Raw genomic sequence first — 19359 nt, 5'->3', positions numbered from 1 at the left:
ATTTTACCTAGTGAATGTCAGGCAAATACTACAGAAAATGCCAAGAATAATCCCCTGTTAAAACTTCTCCAGCAGCTGACAGAAGACTTTGATCCAAATCCAAATCTCCACAGAGTTGAGGGGCATCTAGACTTGGGACTCAAGACAAGAGTGAAGCACAGAGGAAAAAAAACTTTGATTGAGCTTCTTTTAGAGATCAGGCAGACAAGAAACATGCTTCCAATTCTAACTTTGGCAGAGTGGTAAGAGTCAGACCAAGGCTATATTTTAACTGCCTTAAAATCATTTAAAATGCAGCAATCAATTTCTCTGCGGTTTCAACCCAAACAAAATGTTTTACAACTGAGTAAAATATTAGACAGTATGTTTCCAAAAGTGAGTACAAAACAAAGTATTTGATGGTTTTTGAAAAACGAACAAAGGACATAGAGGTTTTCCATTTACCATTTTTGTACTAGATTCAGTTTTCTGGCAGAATGCGCCCCAAGACAGACAACAGTGGTTTAGAAGAGAATTTCTAATTCAACAGTCTAACTCATATGTACAGAGACCTCATCACTAGTTCTTTAAAAAGGACAGAAATATGTATTTGATTCAGCTTAATATGGTCAATTATGTACTGTTTGCTGAAGTAAGTTAAACTGAACATTTGCATGAGAAAGAAAGCAAAAATTAAGTACAGAAGAAGTTATGGCAAAAATCAACATTCTTTATGTCCTTTACTGAACACAATAAATGGTTCCACCAAGCCTTCCAGCAGCTATAACGTTTAATGGCAACGCTTAACAATATTTGCTATACCTTCTAGCACAACAATCTTCCAGACACTTTTCTTTGCATTTCTTTGCATGCCCCTTTCTGTTAGACAATTCCTTTTTTCTAGAAAAAAAAGTGTGTAATTCTGTATGACCTTTAAAATTAATAGTGTTTTGCTAGTCTGTTTGTTATTCATATACAGTTTTCTGAGGGCAGTCTTTTCTACAGAAATACAGGGCACAAGAACGAGGTATTATTTGCAAGGATACGCTGCAACCGATAAATTTTGCATAAGCATTGTGAAACAGAGGAACAAACTTCACCCTAGGAAAAGTCATTCACAGAAACAAAACCCAATAGCCTCACTTACTTACACTGAGGCAAATCTTTGTTCTCAGTAACTGACTGTATAATCAGTCTAGAGCCAGAGACCTATGTCAGAAATGATGCCGCTGACTCCAGAAGATGCACGTGTCCTTTGCAGACTGCAACCTTGCAAATTTGCTGCTGTTCAACACAATTGGTTCCAGCTACTCAAATACCACCAGAGCCATGATGAGAATGGCTCCTGGAGCCATTCATGAAGGAGTGTCACCAACACTGTGCAGACGGGAACTCCACCTTACACTCAGCGTGTAAGGTCCGTCTCCATTGTCTTTACTCCCCCCATCAAGATTTATACACACTGACAAGATCGCCCAAATCCTCCTCTTCTCTAGGCTAAACCACCTCAGCTCTCTCAGCCTCTCTTTGTTTATCAGATGCTCCAGCCCCTTAATCATCATGTGGTTATTTGCTGGACTTGTTCCTTTTGGTTCATCTCTCTTGTACTGGGGAATCTGGTAACAGATGTGCCAAGCACTCCAGATGTGGCTACACTAGTGCTGAGTAGAGGGGAAAGGATCACCTCCCTCGACCTGCTGGCAACACTTTGCTTAATGCAACCCAGGATACCTACAGCCTTCTTTGCCACAAGAGCACATTGCTGGTCATGGTCAAGTTCTTGCCCACCAGGTCCTTTTCTGCAGAAGGACTGGCATATGGAGTTATTCCTCCCCACATGCAGAGTAGGTGTTCTGCGCAAAATTTCAAACTCTTAACAAATGCATCTTGCAAATGCAGATATCTGGTTTTCTACTCCAACTGTGGAAATAAGGCTTAAAATTGTCCAAGACTAATTTTCTTCTACAAAACAGAAAAAAAATGACGTGACATGTTATAGCTTAGTTTTAAAGCACACTATTGCTTTCCAAATAAATACTGCAGCAATTTAACATTAACAAAGCACTTGCTCAACAAATGACTATCAATACTCAAAAAATAAAATGGCATTACACACAGTTTGGCAAGGGAAGCTGCAGGCACAAAGCAAGAGAAGAATATACTCAAGTACAGCAGGACATGGTTAGAAATGCCAGATGTAAGCTCACTCTGGACTCAGACTAGGACTCCTCAGTCTGGTGAGGATTAAGCAAACAGTTTCATTGAAGACACAGGAAGAGATCACAATCCAGCCTGTAGACTACATGAAAGCAAGCAAAGTAAGCAAGGTTTGTGTAGCAAATGCTATTTCTTTTCAGCAGCACAGGACTGAACAGAAGGACACTACTGAAAGTCAGTGAAGGTTTTTTTTCCCCTTTATGGCTTTGACTGGCTTTATTTGGAAAACAGTCTGTCGTATTGAGGGAGGAAGCGTATCCTGTGTCTGATGCCTTTTGGTAACAACAGGTGACTATTATCAAGTTATTATAGAGATCTGATGTTTCCACCTTTCTATCCCTTACCCACAACACATGTATTTAGAGAAGGCAACTTGTTACAGTTAGTAGAAACTAATGAAATACCAAAGGTAAGTTCCAGAGGAAAAGGGAAGATGAGAAAACAATCAGGGACTGGGAAACCAAGAAAATTCTGCCAGCGTTGAAACCTTCTCTGGCCACTCTTCAGCATGGATTTTGGGATCCACTAGGAGAAGATTCTAGTTCTGACTCTGCACTCTTACCTGGAGAGGAAGAAGTCTGCAAAATACACTATTTTATTCCTTTCTCCTCTCTATTAGTATTTCTACTACCTGTAACTACAGCCTAGGCACATCCCAAGGACAACTAATCTCCAAGAAGTTATCTTAGGATAGGATGAATCAGCCTTTGACAATAACTGTCTTTCTCCAAGAACTACGAAAGGGGCTAGCTTGTAACACAACTAGCTTGGTGTTCATGTTCTAGGTTACTGAGGTTAGGGGATATCCTGCGTATTTGATCCCTGAAGTTCAAGCAGTATTTTAAACATATCCATGGACTATGCTACATACAAACACAGAAGTATGGTTATGAAATCTAGAATCCTTTTTATTGGTTAGCAAGAAGACTAAGTATTTGTGCCTGTTAGAAGGTGCACTTCTAGCAACAACTTTTGACAGTAAAGTGAAGAGAACATAGAAGTCTTCTTAAATTCATGTCAGACATAACAATCCTTTTTAGTTTTTGACATCTCCATTGTATAGGATCCACAAATTTTACAAACAGAAGACAACTCTTTCTTTTTCTGGGGAAGGAAAGTACATTGAAAAAAGAGACATTGACAAAAAAAGAAATCTATCTTATTTCTGATAAGCTTCTAACAAATTCTAAGGAGCAACTTAAATCAAAAAAAAAACAAAACAAACAAAAAAAACCTCACTCTTCCTGAAACCTGAAAGTACATTAGAACATCAGAATCTTTCATAAGATCTTTTGGAAGTTTTTTCTACTGATATTAAGCAGTTAGGCGCAACTGTTTCATACACTATTAGAACAAATCAGCTATGATGGCTCTGTTTCCCAGGTACCATAGCCCTGAACTGCTGTGGGCACAAGCAGGCACTCATGATCTCCAGTTCAGTTCAAACTGTTCCAGAAATGAGAGAGACTCTGTGTGCTTCTAGCAGCTGTCTGTTTTGTTGTTCCTGCTTTAAAATAGTGGTCACTCTGACTGAATGTATGCATTTGCACTTTTTCCATGGCAGATTTCTCATAAACAGATTAACAGACCCTGTAAATAGAAAGTAGAGGGATGTGAGGGGAAAGTAGCTCTATCCTCTACACTGAATTCATTTCAGCTACTACAATTCAATACGTGAACTTATAATCCTGAGAAAAATAGTCCTTGTGTTTTGGAGAAACTAAGCAAATTAAATGGAATAGTAAATGATGTGGTTAAACACAGAAAAAAAAAAAGATAAATACTGGAAAAATGTCAGCGTCATTCCTTTAAAAGATAGATAAGTTATACAGCATGCATCGGGGCTCTGCCAGCCAGCAAGACTGCTTATAATGGCCACGATGTTCCTCCAACAGAAGACAGGCTATCCTTTGAGAGTAAAATAGTGTCTGGAGTCTTTTTTCCTCCCCTTCTCTCTACATAAAGGAGCAAAGGATTTCACTGTCAAAAGGCAAGACCAACAGTTTATGCTGTCCATTTAAAGACAGAAAATCTGAAGAGAATCCTCTGGCAGAAGCAAGTTAATCATCAAAAAGCAAGACTCTTATTCAATAAAATCCTGCACTCAAACATACTCCTTTAGGAGGAACAACAGATAACCATTGTCTGAAACAGCTTTGTGGCATTCTAATTGCCCATTAAATGGATCACACTACAAAACCATCATTCAAAAGACTTTTAAAACAGTTTTTGCACAGATGGTGTTGCTCTGCTGCTTTAATTCCCCCCACTCCTCCACTCACTTCACACAGCACCAGGCTTCTAGAGCCAGCTATGCTCTAGTAGGTCTCCTCCCCTCCTACCCCAGGGTTATCACAGCTCCCAGGAACTGACAAATATATGGAAAAGTTTCTATTTAGAAGACTTATGATACCACTGCAGACAAGGAGGTGGAAGTTCATGGAAAACCATGCAAGTTAAGCCTAAATTCTGATATGCATAAAACCCACCTACCAAACTGCTTTCAATGCCAAAATGAAGGCTAATGAAACGACAACTACGTACAACCTAAAGTTCCAATGAAAAGTATAAATGTAAATCTCTGTTTATACACTAAATCTATTCTCTCTTGCTTAGCTATGTTACTACCTATTGCAGCAATCACCAAGTTACAGTCTAAATAAAATCCAAATATCCTACTTCCAAACCACAGCAACCCAACCATCTAATCATTGAAGTGCTCTAATCTTTGCATTACTGCCGAGTGAGGAAGAGTTCTATCGTATCGCACCATTTTCATCCACAAACTTCACAAAGCTTCTCTATTTTGCAGTTCATAAACATACCACTATCTTGTGGTAGACTGCACTAAAACAAAACAAAAACAGGAGGACTTTTTTTTTTTAATCCTGTAGAAGGGAGGATAATGTCTCATCTATTACATTATATCTTGGATTGCAGGAAAGTTTTAAAGATAACCTATTTAAAGAAACAAAACAAACCCTCAAACCCTGTTTTCCTCTCCTATAAGCATAAATGAGTAAAACAGCTATAATTTCTAAAGGTCGGGGCCACTCTTCATTTGTCATTTTTGCCACTTCTCACATAGATTTCCAATTATAAAGTAAGCTAGCAGCTTGCAATGTACAATATCATAATGGTATTTTCAAGATTAGCACTCAGTTTTGCATGCAGCTAATGAGTGAGTCATATGGCAATTGCCAAAGCAGCAGTGGAAGTGCACAGCACATACCCAAGTTCTAATTTGTATAATTTATCACATCCTTGATTTCTAGCAGCATAATAATTTTTCTCCAAATATATAAATCTGTTGAGGATACCACAAATCATAAGCTAATTAATATAATCATTGCAAGAGCACAGGAATGTAACTGATGCCAATGTATTACAGTAGGTAGAATGGAGACAACGAAACCTTTTAATCCACCTTTTCTCTACATATACCATAGAAGTGTTACAGACTACTGTTCTACAGGAAGTATCTACACAGGCATCTATCACAGAATGGAGAGAGCTTAGGAGAAACCACTCTCATGCTGCGAAGACTAACACATTTTAAAAATTGCCCAGTGATAAGTATTTTGGAAATGTGGGTGATGGTATGCAACTGTCTGAAGTGTTGATTCTGAAACAGACCCTTTTGTCCTGCAATTCTGCTGCACACAGGGGACCAAAGAACACGCCACTCTGGGAGCTCTGGATAGAAAGTGGCTGTTGTAGGCAAAGAGCCTTAAAAACAAAAAGGCCACTAACCAGAAGAGTACACTAAGACGACCAGAAGATCATGCGTGGCAGTTTGGAGGAGGGTGTACTGGGTAAGAGAAGAGAAGAGGAAGGAATGACAGCCATGGAAAAAGAGACAGATGTAACTGAAAGAACAACCAGATGCAGAAGTTACTTTACATAAGCTTCATCTTGAACTGATCACTTAGTACCAGAATTGCATTAGAGGCAAACAGGGCAGGAGGAACAAGTAAAAGGCAGATGCACAAAACATACAAAGAAACAAAAAGCTACAGTACTGTACTGTATCACCACACTACGCACTGGATGGCAGAAAGCATAGTGATAACAAGAACTGCCAGATGCGACAATTCATACGTTACAATCTTCAAGAAGGAATCATAAGGAACAGCAAAGGCTTTGTAGCCATATAAAACAATGCTTCCTCAGACATCCAGCTGATGGTATTAAGCTGTAAATCCAGAATGAGTGGCAAAATCAATTAGCATGTACTGGAAGAAGCTTAGACTGAATAATTTGACCAGCTTCAACAAAGTATGCCTTAAGCAATGACAAAAAGTGATTATCTAAAGGTCTTAGCAACAAGATCTTCCTTATTCCTCTTCCATTTGTCTCCTTTGCTCAATGCTCTCCTCAGCATATGAGGAAGGGTCTATGAACATACTATTTACAGAACAACTCCAGAACAAGCTGGGTATCAAAGGAGGCAAAGGTCCTGTGTAAAATGAGTATGTAGTCATTCAGTTTGAAACCATATTATATTGTACTCACAAAAAAAAAAAAAAAAAAAAAAAAAAAAAAAAAAAGCCAGATTAAGGATATTTAACATCTTTTATTTCTGTTAGCTTGACTCAGTCTTCTAGTAACTAACTGCACGATAACATGCGATTTCCTAAGGCCTTGATAAAGCAAAGAAAAAAATGGCTCAAAGGTATCATGTTAACATACTCACAAATGATGAGTAGAGTTGGAACTTGTAAAGCTTTTTGCTGGCGGCAGCAAAAGATTAGGAAACGTCTAGGGTGGGTCTGCTCTGATTAAATAAATAGGGGTCTCTGCAGATGATCAAGGTGTCTGTAAAGTCACTAGAGATCTGGTCAAGATCGTTAATGGAGTTTAGGGCAAGTTTCACTCAATTCAAAACAGACAACTGATGTCAGTAGATGAATTGAATGCTAAACTCCAAGGGGGGACTGGACAGCTGACTTAGATGCAGATCTCCACAAGGCAGACAACTCCATTCAGCTGAGGTGAATCCTGCCCTTGCTTGTCTATTCAAGCTCTGGGGGAGAATGTGGAAGAGAGCCTGTTTCTCACTCTGCAGTCCATGGTCATCCAAAGTAGCAAGAGATAATCTATGAAATGAAAGAAATTTCTTTTTCTTTTAAAACATGTACAAATCCATTTCCAAATCATCACTACATTTTAACTTGAGTACAAACTGTTTCCTTAGCATAATTCTTAGGCTTGGCTTACTTGGCTTAAGTGTAAAAAAAAAAAAAAAAAAAAAAAAAAAACGAACCAGAGCTCTCAAACAACAGCAGACACTCCATATGATTACTCTCAGCCCAAATATTTCAGCTAAAATATTTCATTCCAAAAACGACGTCCTACAAGAGAGATAGCAAACAATTCTTCAGCAATTACTCCTCAGCCCAATGGAAGCAAGCTGGGACTTGGGAATACATAATAACAACCATGATATTAAAAGCTATAAAATAGAATCTTTTTTTAAAATTAAATGCAAACTTTACTTAAGTCAAGATTACTGCTTGACCGAAAGCAGACACTATCTATAAAGTCTGTCAGTTAATACATAATCATTTGTGTTTAATTGACTTGTTTACCTTCTTAATTTATAAGATACTTTCTTATAAGCCTGGAACATTATGAACATACTTTTACCAGTAGTAATTTTGTCATGTGAAAATAAGTAATATCAGATAGAGTTTAAATCCAAAAGCCTAGCACAGCAAACTTAGCTAGTCAAAGCGATGAAAACTTAGGGAAGTTGTACTCAATTTTTTCTGCATCTATATAGAGCCAGATAACAAAGAACACTCATATTCATTCTTATGCAATCCCTTATCATGGCCTAGCCAACATCACTAAATACTTAGCAACTCTCTCCTAACCATCAGGCTTCTAGTTTCCCTCAACTATCAGTTCACACTGCTTTCTGCCAGCAAGCAGCAAGTGCAGTCCAGGTCTTTGACTAGAACGTGGTAGGGGTTGAGTTGTTGTTTGCTTCTTTTACTCATCAGTTAGTATTATGCAGCAGTAAAAGTACAACAGCAGTCATGACTGACCATTAAAATTTCCTATATAGCCTTTCCTTTTTTTTCCTTTTTTTTTAACCCCTGGAAAAGAACCAACTTTCTTTAACCATTAACTTGTAAAACAGACACACAGACACATATCTCTTAATATAAGAGATGAATCCCAAATTATGTAAAAAAGGAGCTGCACAGTATTATTTATTCATTTTCCCTATCAACACAGTACCTTTACTAATGTTTTGTGCAGACTGTCTGAAGTTTTTGTTATGAAATCAAATACATGATTTATCTAATGAATTAAAGGCATATATTTTCTAATCAGGAGATGCTAACTACCCTCCAGACATGTTCCTCATTCCAAGTCTAATAGTTTGTTTTATCAAATGACATATTGGTGCAGTAACACTCAGCATCATGTAAGTCATTTTTACTTATACTTCTACAAAAAATACTTTGCTATTTATGCCTTTGACATGACAGTGTACCCCATTACCAGAACAACCAGCTAAAAGCTTTCAAATATTCTGGTAACTATCACAGAGAATCTTGAAATCCTAAAATTAAACCATAGGTAAGAGGTTCACAATTTTATGTTGAGGAGGGCATTTGTACAGAGTGAGAATACTTTACAAAAAATCATGACTGCAGTTCTTGTCATCCCAGAACTATGCAAGAATTCAAATTAAATTCACTGAATAATTTTGGCTGGAGAAGAAAAGTGAGGAGTAGAAAAAGGCCATGGAAGACCATATTTCAGCAGTGATAAGATTCGGGTTCACGTTCTCAGGAAGGAACATGGGTAGCCAGGAGGCATTTTGACTGAGATACCCCTGTTTTCCTTACTGTTTCCAGAATTAAGAAAAGCCTAGCAGAAGGAAAGGCAGGGACAACTGAAAAATAAAAGCTACTCAAAAAGATGCAGAAAGCAAATAGCTAGGAATTCAGAAATATTTATACCATCCAATCCACATGCTTGTTCTTTCTCCGTAGGAATCGCACGTCTTCTCCTTAAAGCATTTTGAAGGATATTTGCCCCATAGATAATATGAGGATGAGGTGTTCCCTCTTTCTGTGGATGTTTTTTAATGGGCTCAATGAAGTAATCTCCATGGGGCAGATGAAAATATCCAGTCTGAAAATAAGCATAGAATAGATATAAATAAAATCTCTACTGTCTAGTACTGGAAGTTAGAAAGAACATACACTCTGTTCACACCACTATCTCTGAGCATTTAAGGCAGCCATTACGCCACAGCATCAAAATGCAAAAACAGGTTTTCAGCATTTATTTTGCTGCGTACATCAAGGTTGCTTTGTACCTCGCAAAGGCGTAACAGGCTAAAGGGGAATGTATAGTAGCAACAACCTGAAATCCAGTTTCTTGAGGCAAAGGCTCCATATTTGTACAAAGCTGCTGAAAGGTCAAAAGTTAGTAAGTCACAGACGATGCACTAGAAAGAGTTGTGTCTTGTTCCTCTGGCTTTTTGTATCTCTTCCCCGGAGAACAAACCCTGAATAGAAGCTATTTCATAAACAGAAAGTATAATTCTGCTCCTAGCTGAAATTCCACGGTCAGATTATACAACATTTCAGACTCAGTGAACTGTGTGGTCCCCTCTCATCTCAAGGGTGCAAAAACCTTCTGGCCCCAGGCTTTCAGTGGAACAACGAAGCAGCTGTTCACACATTTTAACAAGCTCTTGTGATCACAAAACAGACCTGCATGGCAAAGGCTGTAAAATTTCTCATGCTACAAGTTCTGTAGCAAACTGTTGACTCTGACTGAGCAAGAGGGCCTTTGATAGCCATCTCGACTACACAGGATTCATCTGTATTTCTCTCCCTTAGGTCTCCCCTGTGCCCTAAGGGATGGATTTGGCAGCCGGACGTGGCCTCGGACCCTTGTCTCCTTTTTTGCAGCGATTACTAACATTGCAAGGAAATTGTTGGGCACAGCCACACAGTCATTTCAGGCACGCTCAACAGCAAGCACCATAAGCCAAAGCAAATTTAGAGAGGGTCTCTCCCTTTCTAAAATTCACTGATGCTAATTACCCCTTAAATACACTTTCAAATGCTTCTCTCTTTACATTGACTCTATGCCATTGTGAAAGCACACTCAAATTATCAGAAATGGAACTCCAGTTCAATAAAACATTGCACTGGAATATATCATGCTGCCTTCTACATATAATAACATATATATTTTATTGCTATCTTAACTGTATGTCCTTGCTTAACATCAGTTCAACAGAATGATGGGAAAATGGACTAGCCATTTGGAACCAAGTCTGAGGCCACTGTAGGGTTATTATCCAACTACATCCCTAAAAATTCCTAAATAACTTTTCCCACTGACAGCACAATATTCCACCACAATCACCCCCACCTCCCCCCAAAAAATAGCAAAAGCCTTACTGTAGTCACAGACTGTACCCACCAGTAGATCTAAAAAAAAAAAAGCTCTCTCATTCCTCAAAAAGAAACCTGAAACCATGTAAACCATGTAAAAGTAACCATGCCTCGCATCTATCTTACTTAAAACTTGTGCCCAATGCAGAGTTCTGACATGCCATTTAGCTCAGTGTAGACATGATAAAGCAGCTAGGACTCAGGCCCTCATCAGAGCTTCCTGTCATGCTCAAGTCACATGAAAGTGGTCCATAAGCCAAACTTTAAACTATTTCACTGTGCTCCCACATGACTGTTGAAATTTTGTTCTCAGAAGTTTTCTGTAATCCTGCTCATGCTTTGCCTTACCTCCAGTCTTAGCTTTACTGGCATCTATTTTCTCATTGAGTATCTATTTAAAGTAAAATTTAAAAACAAAGTTACCTGCTACCAAAATCTCTCTGCAAACAGACCAAAAGGTCTTGAAGGATGAACCAGTTTGTCTTTCCTCTTCATTAGCCAAACACATCAGTATGGTAAAAATGCCCAAGAAGTTTGGAGCATGCTGACCCCAGGCATCCTGAGAGCTACTGGAGATGCAACATGCTGTCCAGGATCTGTGTACCGCCAGTGATCTCTAAAGATGCATAACAAGTAACTATAATAACGGATAGGAAAGAAGGCAGCATTTTATATCCATTCACTTAAAATATCTGAAGTCTAAATAGCTTAAAGTGGCTTAGAAAAGCTGTAGAAAATTATTTCCCTTTTTTTCCACAACACTGATTGCCTGGCTGGCTATAACACTGCATGTCAGCTAAATCCAAAATTGTTATTGGCTTAAAATTGCCAGCAATGGAGAAACACGGGCAGTAAGAAGTATTACGTAGGTACAAATTTAGCATGCCTCAAGACTGAAAGCAAGCAAAGGAGTGGTAAGCATTTCTGCACAGACATATCCATTGGTATTATGCCTATGATTGCAGAGATAACTTAGGAGCAATACTAGAAGCGTGTATTACTCTGTATCTTCTAAAAGACCCGTAAAAAGTTCTAACATGCTCCACTCTCATCATCTACAAATGGCTGCATTGCATGCACAAGTTTATCATGAAAAAATACAATATTTAGTTCGTGTAAAAGAGCACTGGATAGATCAATTCTGGAACCTGCCTCAAAACTTTTATTTCTAGTACCACGCAATTCTTAAATGGCTGAAAACATTTGCCAGTTCCACTTTCAAGCTGCAGCAAGAACAGGAGATGATACCCTCTAGGAAAAAAGCTCTTCTCAAAACTGTTCCTAGAAGCGATGGGAAGAGAAGTATGGGAAATCTCACAAGAGAGATCACTTGTATTTCTTGACTAACAATGCAGATTTAAAGTTTGCTTACTGCAATACTAACTCAGCTGTCACACGCAACAACGCATCATTTTATGATCTACAAGTTGCTGGAGAAGATTTCTTCTGTCTCAAGGTAAGTTCACTGCTCTGAACAACTAAGAAGCAGCTCAACCACAACACTTCTTAAATCGTTGTTCTTCCACAAAGGCTTTCCATAGCAAGAAATGCTTTGCCCACATCAAATAGGCATCTGCAGGTCTTCTAAAACAAGAACATCAATCTTTGTTTTGCATATCCTGCAACTATTTTGTTCTTGACTGATGAGCTGCCACATAGCAATGATTTTTGTTCCTGCCCAGAATTATAAAGAACAGAATACACAGGCTACACACTTAGTCATACACAAGATGTTTATTAATTAAATGATATACCAACTAGAAATAATACAGACTCTATACAATAGCAATAATGGATAAAATCACTACATCTTTAACTGTGAGAAATGTGGAGGTGTTAGAAATAGCCTATTACTGTAAAAAAAAAAAAAAAGATAATACCTTGTATTTCAAATGTTAATCTTCCCAGGGAAGTATTTTTTTTATGAATTTAATTTCCTGCTCTGTCTTAATGAGAAGCATGATACCTGTGTAAATTTATGGGCAAATCAAATAAGGAAATCACAGTGGCAAACACTGCACTCATCAATGCTGCTTGGGATGAAGCAATTGTGAAAGTCTGCCTCCAGCATGCAGATGTGCTTTCAAACAGCTTCCATAACACTCTCCTGATTTGCTGAACTAGCACTTTGCACTTGCCCTTTGGCTCCTCATAGGCTACACACTGTGAAAGAAAATAGTAAGACCACACTGAAAAAAATATCAATAAGCTCTGCACTAAACTTACTTCATAGCACTCAGAACTGCCAAAATTCCCTTTGCTGTTTAAGTGTTTCCTTAGATTTGCTCTTTACATTTGTTCTTTCCTGAGTTGCAATAATAGCATACATTTTTCATTTAGAAGTCCATCAGATTTCAAGCTCAGCATACACGTAACATATGCATTTTTTAGGATATCCTTGTTTGATGATGCTACTATTTGAGTCCACCCACACAGCCTTCTCATAGAGTCTTTTTATAAAAAGTTTCACCATAAAAAAGCCTTATTTATGCTCATTCCAAAATCTAGATTGCAATATTTAGTTTTTACCATTAAAAAAAAATGATTACAGTCGAACTTCCATCATTTAAAATTTCTTTATGAAAAACTGCTGTCCAAAATGGTAATAAAAATGGCCAGAAAATGGGTTTTCCTCAATGCCTACAGGTGAAAAATCTACCACAGAATTTTTCTCTCCTCTTTTTTAATTTCCTTCAGAAAACCCTTCTAAAAATTCTGACGTATTTTTGCCAAAAGTGTCTCCCAGAGTGTATTTGGAAGAGCGGTCTCATTGTTTCCTAAGCCTGCACTTGAAGTGCCTCTTCCTCCATTCCCACCGCCCTGCTCCCTGGACAGATCGCATCTCCCGCAAAGCATGGTTCTCATCATGAGGCAGTACTAAAACATTTATGACTCAAGATTTTCAGCCAACTTTTTTAACTTTAAGCAGAAATTTGAGTTTTGTAGTGTATTTTTCACATAGTTCTTTTGATAAATGAAAAGAGTTTATAACCTTTTAAAAAAATGAAAAAAAAAAAAATTGGGGCAGATTTTCTCAAACCCACACAGGAAACTGAAGCAGAGTCTTGTGGGAAGGGAAAAAGCAGCGTGGAGCCTTGGCTAACCTTTGCAGTGCTATCCCAGAAAGGAGAGGCTAGAATTACTGGGAGTTTGGGGCCAGAGAGGCAAGGCTCCCAAGCCACTATGAGCAAGACTCAAACTGCCAGTCTAAATCTGTATTACTGAGTATATTGACATTAATGCCCCCCCAAAAAAAGGTGCATCTGAAGGATCTGTAGCAAAAATAGTGCATTGCTCATCCAGACTGCAGTATTTCTGATGACAAGGCAGCCACAGACTCTGAAAACATGGAGAGCTTTAAGAAATGAATTGATACAAAAATAAAAAGAAAAGATGCTAAGTTTACCCTTAAGTACTTTGCTCTGGTTCCCTATCACAACTGTAAGGCATGCTAAGAGAATTTCAGTTCGAGTAAAATAATTTTCTTATCAAAGGAAAATTTGTGCTGTAGGAAACAGATGTATTCCCACACTCTTTAGTAAAGAACTTCAGCCTCAAATAATCAAAATAAAACTGGTGAAATAAATTATCTGTAAACATTACATTACACATGCTGAGTTTATTTTCCTTTTTCAGTGTCTGATTTAATTGCTTTCTGCTTTTATTCCCCCCCCCCGGATATTTCTACTTCAGTCATCCTCTGATGCTACCTCAGCTAGAACCCAAGCCCAGTAACATGAGGGTCCAGTCTAAATTTTCACCAACTGCCTCATGTTCAGCTGCAGCAGCCACTCAGCTGCTCAGGTAAGAGGAGATTGAAATGTTGATTATCTTTTAGATGTCAAGAAATTTGGCAAGAGTCTTCTGTGCACATCGCCAACAGAAAAGGCCAACATCCTAGCTCTTGGCATCTTACAGAAAGCAAAGATGCCTGCAGCAGGCTTTGATGAAAAAGCTGCTAAGGCACAGGAATGCAGCCTTATAGTTTAACATAGGTTTGGTCTAAAATTAAAACAGCTTATTTTTAAGGTGACAAGGTGACTGGAAGAGGATTCTATCACATCAAAAAATTTTATGCTGTTTTGTCATGCTTGCTGGCTTGTACATTTTAGAAGCAAACCAGAAATTAGGCAGAAATATGCAGAGTTATACCTCGCACAATGCAGGCTCAGATTGTGTGATCAGATACAAAGAAGGAAACAAAACAAAATAGTGCAAATCCAACTTTACTGTACATTTACAAGATGGACTTTTCTGACAATAGATAAGGTATTAGAGTGGGTAGAAGTGTCTGATATTCTCCACTTCTTAGGTTAACAGCCAGACCTCACTCTTGAATACGCAGTCTCCTCAGTCTTCCTGGCTGGCGACACAATCTGAGTAAAAGAAGTCACCATGAGTGTCTATAGGGCCGTATCTGTCAGCTAACATAAAACTGCTCACAAGACATGAACCACCCAGCTGAGACACTTCATAAAGAATCATTTCAAGAGTACTTCATGGTGTGAAAGTGAGGATGAGGAGGAAACACTTATCTTCACCAAGGTCCCTTTCCCTAATGGGGCATCCCCTCCAGCACATTCTCAACACAACACACGAGAGGGTTACGGCATCAGCTTGCTGAGGACAACAGTCCACCTCATCTCTTCTTTCCACTGGAGTTGAGCAGAATAGACTCCTCTCTCTTCCCACAGTTGAGCAGAGATGGGGACTTGAATGAAAGTTATTTAGGAGACATTTAAAGGAGCTAAGATAGCACCACATTAGAATTCCACTGTTTATATAAATGAGCAAGAAAAGCCGACAATCAAATCCTGTGTTCATCTGTTCCTTTGCAGTGCCCCAGGAACAGCTTGCCAAGGAATACTGATAGCCAAGAACGATTTTGATAGCAGATCTCTAACTCACTGTGAGCTTTATATTTGTTACGTTCATTTATATTACAGGAAATTCCTTGTAAAACTGGAACATTCTCTGAAGAGTTGAGCACACTCTCAAAAAAAAGTGGAACTCTGAACACAATTTTCAAAAACATCTTTGTTCACAGTTCAAGTCATGCCTTCCTCTATTATCAGTCTTCATTGTCTATTCTACCACCCTCATTCGTATCGACTCTATGCTGGTTATATTTGGAAGAGTTGGTTTGTAATCTCATTTATGCATGCACTTGTTGATACTCTGCTGGCCACTGCTAGATTTGCATCACAGAAATATTTTGTCTTTTCTCTCATGACAAAAGATCCATAAGTGAAAAATGACAATTATTATCTGGCTGTGAAGTTGCTTAGACTCTCTTTAGTTTCTTACAGGCTTCTGCTTTGAAATCTCCAGTATTTCACGAGGAACATGAAAAGTAGGTGCTTTCACAGCTTCTACATCTCTAACAGTATCATAGAGCCCCAGTAGCTGTCACTTCACGTTCTGCAGTTCCCAGAGCTCCCATCTGCTTCCTTCCACATTCTCATCCTCTGCTTTTTGAAATAAATCCTGTTTGATCTGCTTAAGCCAGATCTGCTCTCCTTTGCTCCCTCTAAAGTTCAGACACACCATTAAGTTCCAGCAGGGAAAAAATCTATTGTCCTTTAGCAGGGATAAAGTAACTATCCATTTTTAAGGTCTTAAACTACAGCAAAGATTACATTTAATAAATCTTACATAACTTTCAGTGCTGCTTAAATCGAAACAAGCCTGTGTTCGGCACAGGCTAAGAGTACCCAGCAGAGAGAGATGGTGTGACACAGCTGACTCGTAATCCATTAACTCCATCACAGTTTGAGCCCTTTTTCTATTTTCCACTGTGACTTCCACACTACAGCTGAGAGAGGGACTCCCAAGGGCTCTCAAGCCCAGAGCACTCTTGGGATCTGGGACACCTTTTGTCACCATTTCCCTTGTTATTCAGTTACTGAAGTCCACTCTGTCTTTGGAGAAGGCAATGTTGCAGCCCTTGAGGCTGTCTAATTTGCCCATATTCGGTAAGGCGATATCCCCACCAGGACAGGTAGAATGGGTGCTACCTTGCTTGTGCCCTAACCTGTCCACCCAGCAAGTTAGACCATCCTCAAGTGTAAACCATCTGCAGAAGTTACTCCCTGGAAACATCAGCTAGGCCACAGTGGAGCACTCCACGAGGCAAGGAATATGAAAAAATAGCTGATATAGCCTCAAGCTCTACTTCAGGGTGAATCTCAAGAGTTCAAATTCAAATTAAAAACCCAATCAGCTTTGCTCTCCAGCCTGCAAGACCCACTTTGGCCAACAGTAACACACTTCAAAAAAAAAAAAAAAAAAAAAGTTTCACTCTTCTTCCTATTCCATCCTCTCCCCCTCTTCTGCAAACCACTTTTTATACTGGAATATTGAGAAGTTTTAATGGCAAATTCTGCTACAAAAAAAAAAAAAAAATCTATTTTCTCCAGGTGCAGGAGGCTTGCTTTGACTACAGTCACAAGAGGCTGAGATTCTTGCAAGTTTTGCCTTCATTTCGGATCCAAAAACAACTTGGCAGGTGTCACTGTTCTGAGAGAGAACAAAAAGTATGCTCAGTTCCTCCAAAACCAACCTTCAATTTGGAAGGAAAGAGCAGCAGCTGTTTTTTCTATAAAAATACTCCTGGAACATCAAATTCATATCTTTCTAATTAAGTTTGTTCAGAAAGCACTGCATCCAGGGGGCTCATTGACAAAATACTTTTTTCCTCCCTCATTAATCTCAAAACAGCCTCTTGTGAAAATGGAAATAAGCATTTTAAAAATGGTTTGTACCCATCAGCTTTCAAAACTCCTTTTCAGACTTTTGATAACAGGATGAGAAGTTGTAAAGCTCTGAGTTAAAGGACAGTAAACTTTTACAGTTCGCAAAGCAGATCAAGTTGAATGTTTAAAGCCTACCTAACGCCAAAGAGTAAAGATCTAAGCTCCAGAGAAGTAAGAGTCTCCTCACTGAAACTTTACTTTCTAATAACAATGCAAACGCAAACAAGATCCACAGAGCAGATGCAATCTCTAATCCCAGTGATAGAAATTACCGTGACTGTTTGGGCTTCCTCTTACATTCTAAAACTAATTTTAAGCTACTGAGTATGACAGTACTAATATCACAGAGCCCAAACCTTATTAGGAGAAGTAACTAATTATGGGTATTTGATCAAACAGAAAGAGTCATTTTGTAAGTATTATTTGTACTACTGTGGCCCACAGGAAGCCCTAGTAAGCAGCCAGGAAGGGATTAAAATGTTGAACTGAAGAGACAGCTGCCACAACAGGTGCAGACTCATGGAAGAGAGCACAACCCTCTCATGATGCTCTTCCCCATTGCTCATGGATGATAGCCTAGCAGAAGCTGTGCTCTCACGAAGAGAAGGGAAGGTTGTGGCCCACGTTCCTCCACTCCCCAGGAACGACTTCGCTGGAACAAGTGTAAGTCTGAGGGATAAAGCAGTTTCTGGCTGTGCTAAACTGACCAGCATCCCCCTCCATCACACAACCAGGCACAGCTATCACAAGCAGACATATATTGTAGGTTTGCAGCTGCAATGATAGCTTGGATTCAGTGTGTTGGGGGACAAAATTCTGCCTTTCTCCTCCAAACTTGTGATGCCTCTGGCTATGCACCATGGATGGGATTGATGAATGAAGTTCAGCGCTCCTAAAAAGGGTCATGCCACTGTTTTCCATGAAAATGTCCCATCAATGTAAAAAGACAGATGGTTCTGATGCCCTCAGTCTCTTTTTCATTTATCATTTAAGCTTCCAAGGCCTTTTTGAAAGGTCACTTCCCGACACTGAAGGATAACCTCAGAGCAGCACTGTTGACACTGACAGCTTCAGCCCCGTGCATTCAGGAGAAACGATGGCTTCTGCTCAGTAACTGCAGCTTGAAGCACGCTCCCCTTAGCGGCACAAGGGAACGGTTGCTTCTGTCACTCCGCACCACACTGTGGCAGGCTGTGAGCCGTGCTGGGGATGCAGTGGGCTACACTGGCTGTCGCTGGGGAGGAATGAAGGAGGAAGAAGCTCATCACAACCAAATACCATATGGAACAGGAGAATTCAGTCCTCAGTATATACTAAAAGGCATCATAGCCAATGGCCGTATTGAAAAAAGATGAAGAGTAAACACAGGGGTAAGGGAAAAAAAAGAGGAGAAAAAATGAAATGAAATCATAAGAAAAAGGGTTCAAACAGTCTCAGAATTTGGTGAACTAAGTACAATCTCTAGGACACAGACAATGCTTAGCAGAGTCTGGGAAGTGGCACGATGATAACCAGCAATTACAAAAGAAAAGCTAAATTTCTGCCATCCTGAGCCAAATCACATGCCACTCATATAGCTTTCTTGGTTATTTCTTCTGCCTGAGAAAGGAGAGCTAGTTGATTTTATGATGGCATCTGGCACAAAACCTTAACGTGACTCCCTCGTCCCCCTTCAACGTAGTACAAGTTCCAGGTCCCATGCGCCTACAGCAGAAGGCTGAGCAGATTCAGCTTTGGGTTCAGGTCATTTTAAAGGCATAGAGCACTTAAGTTAGCTCCAAATTTGTTTTAAAATCCCCTCGCAGCACAAATTCTTATTGAAATCCTTTTCTATTGATACAACAAACACATTATATACACCAGTATATAACCAATATTACTGGCATGTGTGAGACACTGCAGCTGATAGGTAGCAAAAAAGTCTAACGAAGGAGTAGAATCTGGAAGCTTAGATCACCTCTCTCATCATGCAA

General features: G+C 39.1%; 1 protein-coding gene across 1 annotated transcript in view; it reads right to left on the bottom strand.

Moving 5' to 3' along the window:
• Window positions 1-19359, bottom strand: part of ADAMTS12 (ADAM metallopeptidase with thrombospondin type 1 motif 12) — a 161570-nt gene that overhangs the window by 89540 nt on the left and 52671 nt on the right. Inside the window, 1 exon segment of the mRNA XM_062600509.1 lies at window positions 9177-9351. Coding sequence (XP_062456493.1) covers window positions 9177-9351 — 175 coding nt within the window.

Source organism: Rhea pennata, chromosome Z (genome assembly GCF_028389875.1).
Source record: "Rhea pennata isolate bPtePen1 chromosome Z, bPtePen1.pri, whole genome shotgun sequence".
In the NCBI taxonomy this organism is placed as follows: Eukaryota; Metazoa; Chordata; class Aves; order Rheiformes; family Rheidae; genus Rhea; species Rhea pennata.
This window is presented reverse-complemented; position numbering and strand designations above follow the sequence as displayed.